At 41.2% G+C, this 14,762-nt stretch overlaps 1 protein-coding gene across 2 annotated transcripts; it reads right to left on the reverse strand.

The window, feature by feature from the left end:
• Positions 1–1,837: 1,837 nt before the first annotated feature.
• GPN3 (GPN-loop GTPase 3) lies at positions 1,838–14,630 on the reverse strand. Of its 2 annotated transcripts, none has more exons than XM_017665964.3 (8): positions 14,474–14,630; positions 11,313–11,421; positions 5,692–5,859; positions 4,511–4,635; positions 3,829–3,944; positions 3,614–3,710; positions 2,991–3,119; positions 1,838–2,436 (listed from the first exon to the last, which is right to left on the reverse strand). In XM_017665964.3, the coding sequence occupies exons 1-8, from the start codon at positions 14,519–14,521 to the stop codon at positions 2,374–2,376; spliced, it is 855 nt and encodes a 284-aa protein (XP_017521453.1). In that variant the 5' UTR covers positions 14,522–14,630; the 3' UTR covers positions 1,838–2,373. The 2 variants fall into 2 exon arrangements, with proteins under 2 accessions (XP_017521453.1, XP_036869959.1); XM_037014064.2 differs by having other exon boundaries at positions 14,422–14,546.
• Positions 14,631–14,762: the final 132 nt, after the last annotated feature.

Here is a 14,762-nt window from a genome sequence, read left to right on the forward strand (position 1 = left end):
TGTACCAAAGCCAAAGATATTCTGGAAATGTTTCGATTTTACCTACACCTACTCTTGTCCAACCTGCTCAAGAATTCTTTCTCACGAAGAATCAGTAATCTCCCCCGTCTAGGTTGAGGTTTCACCCGGTGCACAGGGAGAGTCCCCAGAGGCAGCTGCCTGGCAAGTTTTAATAACCAAGGGAACTTACTAACAAGGCTTTTCTTAGCCATAAGGTGAGTAGATCTCTAGACCTGTGAACCAAAATCTTAAGTTCATATAGAGGCCTTAATTGGTACAGTCATGTCCAGACGGTCTCAACACCACCTTACTCCCTCAAGGTATGTCCTTGAAACAGCTCCCACTGTGGGAAGGGTTGGCAGAGCATATATTCCAAGGACAAGGGAGAGGTAGGGAGCCTTCAATTACCAGGGTCCAGCTTGGGGGTCAGTTGGTGGTCACATCCTCTTGGTTACCTCTTCCATTATGGCCAAGTTCATTGCTGTCTCAGGTTGTTTCTTCTGCCAGTCTTTTGCCTCATGTTCCCACAACTGATTTATCATTTAGGTCTCTGGACAAATAGCACCTTATAGGAGGCGGCTTCTTTGACCACAAGCCCAAAGCAGCCCCTAGGTCACTCTCCATTTCATTACTGTTTTCTTCTTCCCATTCCTTATCTGAGGTTTCCGTGTATATGGGGTTGGTCTTAAGGACCCAGCATGTCAGCTCTATGAAAGTAAGGCCCTGTGTGCCCTGAACAATCCCAGTGCTGGAACTCACCAATAAATTAATCCACAGAATCATGCCAGTCTCTCCAACAAGACAATGAAATCCTTGGGGGCTGGAATTGTCATACTCATCTTTGAAACCCCAGTGTTCTTAGGGGAAAGAAATGGAATCTGGCCCTTCACATCTTGCCCAGAGGCACATGGCAGACTCCAGACGCTAAATCAGGCATGAATAATTTAAGGAGCAACAAGGAAGGTGAATGAAAAGTTGCCTTTCATTTTCCCACCTCCCTTATGACAATAAAATGTGTAAGAATTAGCAACACTGGGTAATCAGGGCATTTTCATCCTTTCCACACCCTGATGGCCAGAGGAAAAGTCCCCAAACAGCACAGCACACTCTGTGCTGCCCTCTCATGTTCTCCTGACTGCCCCAGTGAGAAGAGCTCACACCCAAGAACCATGAAGAGAACACCCAACTCTTGACGGTAGCCTGGCTGACCCCAGGCAAAATCACCCGACAGCTATGACCCCTCACATTTTGCACCTTCAGTTAAAATGGATCAACTTTGACACTGCAGGTGTACTTCTGCTATCTAGGCCCAAGAATGATTAAAAATTTAACCTGAGTCACAGATTTTTCTATAAGGGCTTAATTTGTATCAACTGAAGATCAAGCACCAAATGACCAATGGAATCTGGGCCTATTACAAGGGTTAAATGAGATTATGTAAAATGCTTCTCAGGACAATGCCTGGCAGAACTCAAAAACTTGACATTCTATTCTGCTTTAGCAAGGCCTGGCCTAAAGTGGGTGCCAGAGAAACATCTGCTGACTGACTAGCCATTCCCCGTGTTATAACACCCAACCCAAGTGAACTTAGAAATACTGAAAATAAACAACTGAATGTGACAAAAATTAAAAAGGAAAAATTGTCTTTTGCATTGTTGTGTGCATATTATTATTCAAGGAAAGTATCAATTTTTAAATGCTCAGAGACTACAAACAGCATTTTTAAAGAAATCACTGCCTACATTCTGACACATGGGGAAATATACTGATTCGAGTATTTGCCTTGATTGAGTATTTCAAATTCTGAGTAGAAAACAAGAGTATAATAAAAGGTTAGTGCCATCTTTCTACTTCTTTTATTTATATACTTATATATCTTAAAACATAGTTAACTTTTCATATTTTAATTATACAAATAATACATTTTCAATGTAGGAAAACTGAAAGACACAGATAAGTAATGGTCTTATTTCCTTCCAGATTTTTTTTCCTTTGACCACACATATGTATATTTTTGTTACAATAATTCCTGCCCCTCCAAAAAGTCTTTAAAAATAACAACATCAGTAAAAATAAAGGTAAACTGATCTTAGCTGTTCCACGGGTGTGGTGTTATATACAAATATATATGCATTCATTTCAACCTCTAATATCTAAATTGATGCTATTAAAATAATATTAAAAGATTCCACTTTAAACAGCAGCAGCCTCAGAATAATTAAGAACTTGATTCAAGACATGTTGCTGATAAAGAGCCATGTACTAATATTTTTCATTAAAGTAGCTTTTCAGTATTGTATCCTTTGAAAAGAAGAATGTTCTGCTGGTTCAGCCACAAGCTTTCACATATACAGTTACTTTTTAATAAATTCTTCATTCATTCTGATGCTCTTGAAAATATTCGTCAAACACTGAAGAAGATTCATCTTCATGTTCCTGACACAAAGGAAACAAAGTAGAAAATACATTCATTTCCCCTAAGTTAGACCTAGTATGTGTTAACAAATTTTTCAGGTAATGCTCTACTAGGAACTAATGCCTAGCAGTAGTCCCAGGTGTCATTTATAGTAACAAAGGGAATGACTGATAGAATTTTTCCAGATGTGCAGTAATTAAAGTGCTATGTCTCATCAGAAGCATTTCTTACTTGAACTTATACCCACACCCATTCTCAGCTAGTTTGCTGTGACAGGTGCCCACTGACAACTATCACCAGGCTTTCCACCAACATATGTGAGGGCAGCCCAAGTTCAACTGGATCTCACCTCCTTTGCACACGCTGTCAGGACAAAGTGACTAAGTATTATTGCTTCAGTAACAGGTAGAGTAAAACTATTTGTTGAGCAGGTGGCAGTTTCAGAGATGGCCCAGAAAAGCCCAGGTTACCACTGCCATTCAGACAAAAATTAACTTAAGCAGTTGCTGAGATTATGCTGGAGGCCAGTCAGTGCAGGCAAACATTTTTACTAAAGCCAATAATCAAAAATTACCTTTGGTTCTTTGAATTCTAAGTCCTCTCCATACTGAATGGCAAAATCAATATGCTGTAATACAATGTTCATGCTTTCTTCATCTGACTGATCATAAGGCAAAAATCGAACCATGCTGTAGTCATCAATCTACAAGTTGGGGGTTTTGGAAAGGATCATTCTGAAGTTGTGTGAAATACTTAATCTTCAACTTATATTTGAATTTATAACCATTTAAACTTTTGATTAAAAACATTTGTGTGTGAGGGAAAGGACAGAGACAGAATAGCAAATCATCATTGATTTTTTTGACCTCTGACTAACTAGAATATTTATTAACTTATGTAACTAGACATTTACTATTTCATAGGTATTTATCTAAATTCAACAACCATTGAAAATTCAAAAGGACACAGACAGCTCTGAACTCTCAAAATGTATGGAATAGGTATGTCAGTTCATTTATCACCTACCACCAGTAGCTACTTCTAAATTAAACCACTGACCAGTCAACCCGCAGCCTCCCACCACCGTCTCCCCCTCTGCAAAGAACTGGACTGTGCTTTCCATAATGGTAGCCACTGCTAGATGTGATTAAATGCCTGACCAGGTCATTTTAAAAAAGAAAATCTTAAGAAGCATACCAGTCCACATATAGCTTTAGTCAATTTTTTGAATTTTTTGCTTCTTAAGTCACTTGCAGAATCATCTAGTAAGGAATACATGTCTGGGTCTAGAAACCTAAAAAGTGAGAAAGAAGACTGATGAGTAAAAGGAAGAATAAATCAGGAAACTAGACTTATAGACTGACAGAAGCTCACGTCTCTGCAACTGATGATAATGGAAGATGTGAACTCACTTCTCAATTTCCTTTTTGGCTTTCTTACTCAGCAGATCCATTTTTGTCATTATGTTAACCTGTGGAATTTCTAGGGAGATCATAGCACTCAGGGCTGCTAGGACGCCAGAAATAAACTGGAAGAGTAAACAGAAAAGGGAAGATGAGGTAACTGCTGCCAACAAAGTTCCCTGGTCTCTACATAAGAGGCTTCTCCTCCTCCCTGGAGCAAAATTGGCTTGAGTAACAAGTACCAGTCCTAAAGAAAAGGCCACAAATCACATGGTGGCCCCTCAGTTTCCAAAGGTAAAGATAAGGAGGGAAGGGATAGGTTTAATTTTCAATGATCACAAATCTCAATTTAGACAATACCTTTAACCTCCTTTCCCTGAATGTTCCTTAAGACCTATTAATGAGAAATCAAGTTTGTTTGAGAAATCAACCAGACAAAAGGTCCTCAGAAAATATAAAACAGACTTACAAAATATACAGCTGCCTCATTTTTCTCGGTAAGTAGTTCCCCACAGTCTATATGATATCATAATTTAACATTTTTTTTTTGAGTTAAAAATCCATTCTTATAAAAATAAGGGATACTAAATAATTCTGGAGTATAGTTTCTGAAGTGGCCAGAATCTCACAATGATTAAAGGACACTGTCACCTGCTTATGCCCATGACCGAAAACAGATTTATCCTCAAACCTTGAATGACTCCACCATGAACTGAGAATCAACCAGGAAAACTCCACAGACTCGGAACTCCCACTGTTCTAGCTGCTGGACCAGCTGTTTCATCACAGGTAGATGTGTGTACAACTCAATCTGACCTACATGGAGACATTACAATAATATTACAATCAGGAAATATATCATCAGATTACAGGAAAAGATTTTTCCCATAAGATGGTTAAGAAGGAAGTCAATCATGGTAATAAGTAATATACTCAAAATTGTAAAGGGTCTTACAGTGTCTTGAAGTAAATTAACACCTACGGCACTGCCTCCATGGGAGCCCCAAGGAAACTATTCAGTTTATGCAGAAAATGAGATTCTCCATACTTTGGCTTTTTCCAGTTAAAATCAAATGCTACACAGATTATGATGTATGCCCTTTTCTGTGGGAGTATGTATGGTCAATTAAAACTAAGGGAAAATAGGGGTGAATGTTGAAACCAGAATGTTGTTCATGTGAAACCTCTATAAGATTGTCTATCAATGATACCTTAATTTAAAACAAACAAACAAACAAATAAATAAAAGCAAGGGGGGAAAAAAAGTGAGAGCCATGAATGATCAAAGCTACGTTAGACTCAAGCCTAAATTTCACAATTTGGCTTAAGAAGTTGTGTGATTATCTGTCCCTTACCAGCCTCATCCCATACTTTTCATTATTCATGGTGCTCCAGCTACACTGGCCTTTTCGTACCTCAAGCCCACTTTGTTTCTTCCTGCCTCAGGCCTTCAGCGCGCTGTGCCCACAGCCTCCCTCACCATCATCCCACGGCCCAGCTTACAGGCAACTTGATCAGAAGCCTCTTCTCCCTGTCCCACTGCATGATGGTCTGTGCTACTACAGTGAGGCCATCTGTCACAAATAAACATTAAATGGTAATCTGGGTGATTTTTATTTATACTGCTGGCACTCCCACTTGACTATAAGCTCCAGGAGGGCAGAAACCATAGGTGCTTGGCTTTCTGTGCTATGCCCAGTGTACAAAGAAAGCACTTAGTGAACTCAGTGAATGAATTAGAACCAATGAGCAAATGCTTTGTTTCTTACTACAGTATGGTTTAGGGCTACAAATGCTCACTCCACTTTTTCTCACTGAGGACAGAACTAGCACAACTTCAAGGAAAGGGACACATTCAAATTGCTGACTTACCTGGACAGTCAAAAAGGATGTAGTCATCTTCTATGTGGCCAAGACAGTTCTCTAGCCAGTCGAAATTATTGGCAAAGTACTCCATGCAAAATACCAATCCTCCATTGGGGCCAAAGCGCAGAGAGTTGTCCTCCATCACATCGTCTACCTCGATCAGTTCCCGGATGTCTGAAAAGGATAGACAGGGCCCAGAACATAAATCTGTCCATTCAAAAGCCATTATCCTTGCTAGTGATAATTAACAGTTATAGAAAAACTAGTGTATGATTTATTTCTGTACATGGTTATTCACTGTAGAAGTACTCATGGGAATTCATTAATAAAGTATTGTACAGCCAGACAATGGAATCCTATGCAGCCATAAAAAAGAAGCTCTTTAAGCACTGATATAATACAATCTCCCAGGTACGCTGTTCAGTGTACAATGCAAGGTGTAGAACTCTGTGTAAGAATGCCATCATCTGTGTTTAAAAAAACAAAGAGTCAGTGGATTAAAAGATGGAGGCATGAGAGGTGAGACAGAGGCCTCATTGCAAAACCACACAGAATATGAAAATATAATTAATACAACTAATCCTAAAAGAGCAACAGGAAAGAAGGCTGTGGCAGACTGCATACACCTGGAGAAAAGAACAGACCTCACGGAACAGGGTAACATACCAAAGCTGTGATCTGGCAGGACCCAAGCCCTTCCCCAACCCCAGCTCACTGGTGGGAGGAAGGGAAACGGAGCGGGGAGGGGGTGGAAGCCTAGGACTGCTGAACACCCAGCCCTGGAGATCTGCTCTGGGATGAACATACATTGTATGATGTTCTGGAGATTAGTGGGGTTGGAAAGCTAAGAAGGCAGAATACTTGGAGAGACTGAAATTCCAGCTGCTTGTAGAAAACAGGGATCCACATCCAGCTGCTCTGGGACAAAAGAAAGGCGGGCAGTCTGAGAGACTTCCTAACAGTGAGAGGGCTGCTAAAAGGGCAAGGATTGCACAGAGCTTACTGCTCGGAGAAATGACAGGTGGACAAAATTGTCTGGGCACGCTCTGCCCAGCAGGTTGGGAACTTTTAAGAGCTTCATGCACTCCATTCCCCTGGTTGGCTATGCAGCTCTCAGGCCCCCCATGATGACATGCAGCCTGCTGTGCCTTCCTCCCGGGCAGCACCATGTCAGAAAACCAGCAGTTGCTGTCCTGGTGTCAGTCCAACCAGACAGAGGCCCTGCCTACAGCAGATACAAACTCCAAGCTCAGAGGCTTACACCTGGGCACTCAGCCCACTGGTTCTGGCAGTGGAGACAGGCACAGCAGCCAGGAAGCAGGAAACACATCTTTCCTCCCCCCAGGCACCAGCGCTGCTTCCCTGTGACCCCTGACATTGCTCCAAGGAATAAAGGTTCTGGGCACTAAAGGGCACCACATACAAATATGACATGTCAAAGGAAACTGGTTCAACCCAAAATCCCACAAACAACAGAAAAAGAGCCAAGTGAAACTGAACTCATCAATATTTCTGAAAGATATTTCAAAATAAAAATCATAAATATGCTCATGGAGCTAGAGAAAAATATTCAAGAACTCAGTGTAGAATTCAGGACCAAGATTCAATAAGTAAGGAACACAATATCTGAAATAAAACATACAATGGAGGGATTTAAAAGCAGATTAGATGTAGTAGAAGAGATGGTAAATGGAATAGAAATTAGAGAACAGGAATACAAAGAAGCTGAGGCACAGGGAGAAAAAAGGATCTCTAGGAATGAAATAATATTGAGCAAACTGTGTGACCAATCCAAACAGAACGATATTCGCATTATAGGGGTACCAGAAGAAGAAGAAGAGAGAAAAAGGGATAGAAAATGTCTTTGAGGAGGTAATTGCTGAAAACTTTCCCAATCTGGGGAGGGAGACAGTCTCTCAGGTCATGGAGGTGCACAGATCTCCCAACACAAGGGACCCAAGGAAGACAACACCAAGACATATAATAATTAAAATGGCAAAGATCAAGGATAATAGCAGACTATTAAAAGAAGCCAGAGAGAGAAAAAAGATTACATATAACGGAAAACCCATCAGGCTATCATCAGACTTCTCAACAGAAACCTTACAGGCCAGAAGGGAGTTGCATGATATATTTAATGCAATGAAACAGAAGGGCCTCGAACCAAGAATACTCTACCTGGCAAGATGATCATTTAAATTTGAAGGAGGGATTAAACAATCACCAGAAAAGAAAAAGCTGAGAGCATTTACCACCCACAAACTGTCTCTACAGTGTATTTTGGAGGGACTGTTATAGATAGAAGTGTTCCTAAGACTAAATAGCTGTCACCAGAGGAAATAAAACTGAAGCAAAGAAAGTAGAATAATGAATTACTAAGCAAATGCAAAATCAAATCAATGACCCCCAAAGTCAGTCAAGGGATAGACAAAGGTTACAGAATGTGATACCTAATATATAAAGAATAGAGGAGATCCCCTAAGATTGGAAACAAGACAAGGATGCCCACTCTCCCTGCTTTTAGTCAACATAGTACTGGAAATCCTAGCCACAGCAATCAGACAACACAAAGAAGTAAAAGGCATCCAGATTGGTAAGGAACAAGTTAAAGTATCACTGTTTACAGATGACATGATATTGTACATAGAAAACCCTAAAGAATAAACTCCAAAACTACTAGAAAAACTGAATTCAGCAAAGTTGCAGGATATAAAATTAATACACAGAAATCTGCTGCATTCCTATATAATAGTGATGAACTAGCAGAAAAATCAGGAAAACAATTCCATTCACAATTGCATCAAAAAGAATAAAATACCTAGGAATAAATCTAACAAAGGAACTGAAAGACCTATACCCTGAAAACTACAAGACACTCTTAAGAGAAATTAAAGAGGACACTAATAAGTGGAAATTCATCCCATGTTCTTGGGTAGGAAGAATTAATATTGCCAAAATGGCCATCCTGCCTAAAGCAATCTATAGATTCAATGCAATCACTAACAAAATACCAACAACATTCTTCAACGAACTGGAACAAATAGTTCTATAATTCATATGGAACCACCAAAGACCCCAAACACCCAAAGTAATCCTAAGAAGGAAGAATAAAGTGGGGGGGGATCTCGCTCCCCAACTTCAAGCTCTACTACAAAGCCACAGTAATCAAGACAATTGGGTACTGGCACAAGAACAGACCCATACACCAGTGGAACAGAAGAGAGAGTCCAGATATTAACCCAAGCATATATGGTCAATTAATATACGATTAAGGAACCATGGATATACAATGGGGAAATGACAGCCTCTTCAACAGCTGGTGTTGGCAAAACTGGACAGCTACATGTAAGAGAATGACACTGGATTATTGTCTAACCCCATACACAAAAGTAAACTCAAAATGGATCAAAGACCTGAATGTAAGTCATGAAACCATAGAACTCTTAGAAAAAAAACATAGGCAAAAATCTCTTGGACATAAACATGAGCAACTTCTTCATGAACATATCTCCCGGGGCAAGGGAAACAAAAGCAAACATGAACGCATAGAACTATATCAAACTAAGAAGCTTCTGTATAGCAAAGGACGCCATCAGTAGAACAAAAAGACATCCTACAGTATGGGAGAATACATTCATAAATGATATATCCAATAAAGGGTTGACGTCCAAAATATATAAAGAGCTCATGCGCCTCAACAAACAGAAAGCAAATAATCCAATTAAAAAATGAGCAGAGGAGCTGAACAGACAGTTCTCCAAAGAAGAACTTCAGATGGCCAACAGGCACATGAAAAGATGCTCCACATCACTAATCATCAGAGAAATGTAAATTAAAACCACAATGAGATATCACCTCAAACCAGTTAGGATGGCTGCCATCCAAAAGACAAACAACAAATGTTGGCAAGAATGTGGAGAAAGAGGAACCCTCCTACACTGCTGGTGGGAATGTAAATTAGTTCAACTATTGTGAAAGCAGTATGGAGGTTCCTCAAAGAGCTCAAAATAGACATACCATTTGACCCAGGAATTCCACTCCTAGGAAATTACCCTATGAAAACAGGATCACAGATTCACAAAGACATATGCACCCCTATGTTTATCACAGCACTATTTACAATAGCCAAGATAAGGAAGCAACCTAAGTGTCCATCAGTAGATGAATGGATAAAGAAGAGGTGGTACATATACATAATGGAATACTATTCAGCCGTAAGAAATAAACAAATGCTACCATTTGCAACAGCATGAATGAAGCTGGAGGATATTACGCTCAGTGAAATAAGCCAGGCGGATAAAGACAAGTACCAAATGATTTCACTCATATGTGGAGTATTAACAACAGAGCAAAACTTGAGAAACAAAACCGTAACAGACTCATAGACTTCAAGAAGGGACTAGCAGTTGCCAAAGAGGAGGGGTGGGGGAGGGCAGGTGGGGAGGGAGGGAGAAGGGGATTGAGGGATACTATGATTGGCACACATGGTGTTGGGGGGATCATGGGGATGACAGTGCAGCAGAGAGAAGGCAAATAGTGACTCTGTGGCATCTTACTATACTGTTCGGCAGTGACTACAATGCGGTATGGGGAGGCCACATTGTTTTTTCATGTGAAACCTTCATAAGAGTGTATATCAATCATACCTTAATAATAATAAATAAATAAATAATTTTTAATGTAAAAAAAGAGACCTCACAGAGGTCCCTGGCCCCTTTCCATCATGTGAAGACACAGCAAGAGGTCAGCAGTCTGCAACCCAGCAGAGGGCCTTCACCAGAACCCCACCATGCTAGCATCCTGATCTTGGAATTCCAGAACTATAAAAGCAACACAGTTCTGTTCATAAGCCAGCTAGTTTGTATTATTTTGCTGGAGCAGCCTGAACAGACAAAGACAACAGGATAAAACCAAACATCTAATGCCCTACTAGCTCCTACCCACTTCTTTCCTTCATGTGCCAGCTCATCATCTTAGCACTTCCTGGAACAAACCAAACCTTTTCCCATGTCTAGACTGTTTATTGACCTTGATGTTCCCTCACCTTAGAAGGCCTTTCCCCAGAGTGGTGAGCACATTGCCATCTTTAGGTCGAGCCCAAACAGCCTCGTGAGAGACACTGTCCCCGACTACCCTACTAAAAGCAACGTCCCTCAGTTATTCCTTCACACCAGCCTACTTGCAGTCCTTATCACAGTCTATAATCTGTTTGTTATTCTACTTATTGCTTATCTTCCTGCTTAAAGGTCCACAAAGGCAGGGATAGTGTTTGTCATGTTCTCTGCTATAAAAACAAAATACTTAGAGGATACTTACTACACTGTGGTCAGCAATAAACCAGATTCACTATAGCAGGACTAAGCATGAATGGGACAGAAGGGAGGGCGAGGGAGGAGTCTACTCAGTTAATCCTTCAATCAGAGACCAAGAAAGGGTACTGGTACACATATCAGCATCAGTGGCTGTCACCAAATGACTTTCAGCGTTATGAATGTTCACCATGAAACCAGGTGGCCAGACTAAAATAATTAAATTTTCAGCTTCTATGCTGAGCCACCAGCTTGTACTGCCTCCCCACAGCCTTATTTTTTCTGAAGGAGGAGGGGAAGGCTCCACCTAGCACTCACCAGCCATGACGGAGTAGTTGAAGTGTTCTGCTGCAGGATCTAGGTTCACAACCTGGACAGACCGATTGAGGGCTTCACAGTGCTGGACCATAGTGGCACAGTAGGTGCTCTGTAATGTCACAAGGCACAAGGTGTCAGAGCCAAGAGGCAGTGTGCTACTTGCAGTGCTACTCCCTTAAACACCAGAAAGATTCCCCACAACTCTTGGGCAGAGTCCTCTAAGGCCAAAACTGCTTTCATTGACCAAGAAGCTGACTGAAAATGGAAAAGGCACTGGGCTGAAAGTTAGGACTGACTGGGCTGCAGGTCCAGACCTGGCGGGGTATAATGGGAACCTGTGGGGAAGCTGCTTCTCTACTCTACCCCTCAATTTTCTTGTCTCTAACTGGGATGGCCTCCACAACTAAAGCTCCTTGCTGCTCTTATGTGCAACAAGTGGAATTCAAAGGGAAGAGTTCTGATAACACACACACAGCACTCAAAACAAAGTGTCTCCACAAGGACTTGTACAGTTCAAACAAAGCTTTAAGTAGGGCACTCAGGGATGATGTCTCTGAGGAGGGGATATTTGAGCCCAGTGATGGGAATGTGCTTGTCAAGCCAGGGGAACAGCATTCCAAGATAAGAGAATATAAAGTTCAATAGTCTGGAGGTGGGCTATCAGTTTGTAACTTATGGTTCAGATAATCTTTTTTTTTTTTTGAGGAACATTGTTTACTAGACTCCCCTCTTCACCAAGTCTCCCCCACAAACCCCATTATAGTCACTGTCCATCAGCATAGTAAGATGCTGTAGAATCACTACTTGTCTTCTCTGTATTGCATACCCCTCCCTGTGCACCCCTTACATTATACATGTTAATCGTAATGCCCCCTTTCTCCCCTCCCCATCCCTCCCTTCCCACCTATCCTCCCCAGTCCCTTTCCATTTGGTAACTGTTAGCACATTCTTGGGTTCTGTGATTCTGCTGCTGTTTTGTTCCTTCAGGTTTTTTCTTTGTTCTTATACTCCACATATGAGTGAAATCATTTGGTACTTGTCTTTCTCTGCCTGGCTTATTTCACTGAGCATAATACCCTCCAGCTCCATCTATGTTGTTGCAAACGGTAGGATGTTTTCTTTTTATGGCTGAATAATATTCCATTGTGTATATGTACCACATCTTCTTTATCCATTCATCTACTGTTGGACACTTAGGTTGCTTCCATTTCTTGGCTATTGTAAATAGTGCTGTGATAAACATAGGGGTGCATCTGTCTTTTTCAAACTGGAGTGCTGCATTCTTAGGGTAAATTCCTGGAAATGTAATTCCTGGGTCAAATGGTATTTCTATTTTGAGCATTTTGAGGAACCTCCATACTGCTTTCCACATGGTTGAACTAATCTGCATTCCCACCAGCAGTGTAGGAGGGTTCCCCTTTCTCCACAACCTCGCCAACATTTGTTGCTTGTCTTTTGGATGGTGGTGGTCCTTACTGGTGTGAGGTGATATCTCATTGTGGTTTTAATTTGCATTTCTCTGATGACTAGCGATGTGGAGCAGCTTTTCATCTGTCTGTTGGCCGTCTGAATTTCTTCTTTGGAGAACTGTCTGTTCAGCTCCTCTGCCCATTTTTTAATTGGATTATTTGCTTTTTGTTTGTCGAGGTGTGTGAGCTCTTTATATATTTTGGATGTCAACCCTTTATTGGATCTGTCATTTATGAATATATTCCCCCATACTGTAGGATGCCTTTTTGTTCTATTGATGGTGTCCTTTGTTGTACAGAAGCTTTTCAGCTTGATATAGTCCCACTTGTTGATTTTTGCTTTTGTTTCCCTTGCCCGGGGAGATATGTTCATGAAGAAGTTGCTCATGTTTATGTACAAGAGATTTTTGCCTATGTTTTTTTCTAAGACTTTTATGGCTTCATGACTTACATTTAGGTCTTTGATCCATTTGAGTTTACTTTTGTGTATGGGGTTAGACAATAACCCAGTATCATTCTCTTACATGTAGCTGTCCAGTTTTGCCAACACCAACTGTTGAAGAGGCTGTCATTTCCCCATTGTATGTCCATGGCTCCTTTATCATTTATTAACTGACCATATATGTTTGGGTTAATGTCTGGAGTCTTTATTCTGTTCCACTGGTCTGTGGCTCTGTTCTTGTGCCAGTACCAAATTGTCTTGATTACTGTGGCTTTGTAGTAGAGCTTGAAGTTGGGGAGCAAGATCCCCCCAGCTTTATTCTTCCTTCTCAGGATTGCTTTGGCTATTCGGGGTCTTTGGTGGTTCCATATGAATTTTTTAACTATTTGTTCCAGTTCGTTGAAGAATGCTGTTGGTAATTTGATAGGGATTGCATTGAATGTGTAGATTGCTTTGGGCAACACTCCTGTTGTTTAACCAATACCTTTACCATTTGTACCATATTTGAATGCCTGTAATATTATTCCTTTAATATTCATATACAAGAAAAAACTATATCACTATTATAAAGAGAAAATGAGTTACATTTATCGTAATATTAAAGTAACCATAAAATTAAATACAACCTTGAAACTTTTTCTTTTAGCTAAATATAATTGTCTGTGGAAAGCTCTGGGCCTAAGATCTCTTTCTTTAGAGACTTGAGGATTAAACAAGTGTTGAAGATACACTAGCATCAAACTTTTCACCTCAAGACAAACTGAAGAAATTGGAAAGAGAGCAACTTTCTCAATGTTCATTAATGTCAGAACCGTGTACCTCCTAAAATTGCGTCCAATACCAGACGTACCAGAAACAGTCATTAACGAGACCAAGACAGACAAGATTCTTGGGTGAAACAAAAGCGAATTCAAATTCCAGCCGTCACGTAACTAGCTGTGTAATCTTGGGCAAAGATGAACCTTTCTGTACCTCATTTTCTTTATCTGTAAAATGGGATTATCAGGGGGTCATCTCACCGGATTGTTATGGAAATAAATGAGGGGTTTAGCGCAGTCTCTGCGGCAGAAGTATACACTAAATATCAGCAACTATTCATGAATCTCCTTTGAGGGTACAACGAAAAGGACAGTGAAGCCCAGCCTTCAGAAGCAAGGTGTCCAGGAAGACACACACACACCCTCTCCCTCACCCTCACCTTCCTGCACCCCACGAACTCCGACTTTTCTATCCTCCCGTCAAATCCTCACCTTCCCGCTGCCGGCGGGGCCCATGACCAACTGCGCGTACCGAGGCATATGGCCTCTGGGTTCCAGGCACCGCCAGGCGCGCACCACGGAGCCTTACAGCCACGCTCCCTTCAGCCTCCGTGCAACGCCCACTGAGTTCCAGGAACAAGACCTGCGAACCAATCGCAACCCAATTTCCTTTTGTTCCTACTGTTCTGACACACCTCTGACTACGGAGTGTCCCGCGGGCCAAATCCCATGTGACCCGCGTCCTGGCTAAACCCCCGAGGAGGGGGGAGGGGTTTGCGCG

This window comes from Manis javanica, chromosome 15 (assembly GCF_040802235.1).
Source record: "Manis javanica isolate MJ-LG chromosome 15, MJ_LKY, whole genome shotgun sequence".
NCBI lineage: Eukaryota > Metazoa > Chordata > Mammalia > Pholidota > Manidae > Manis > Manis javanica.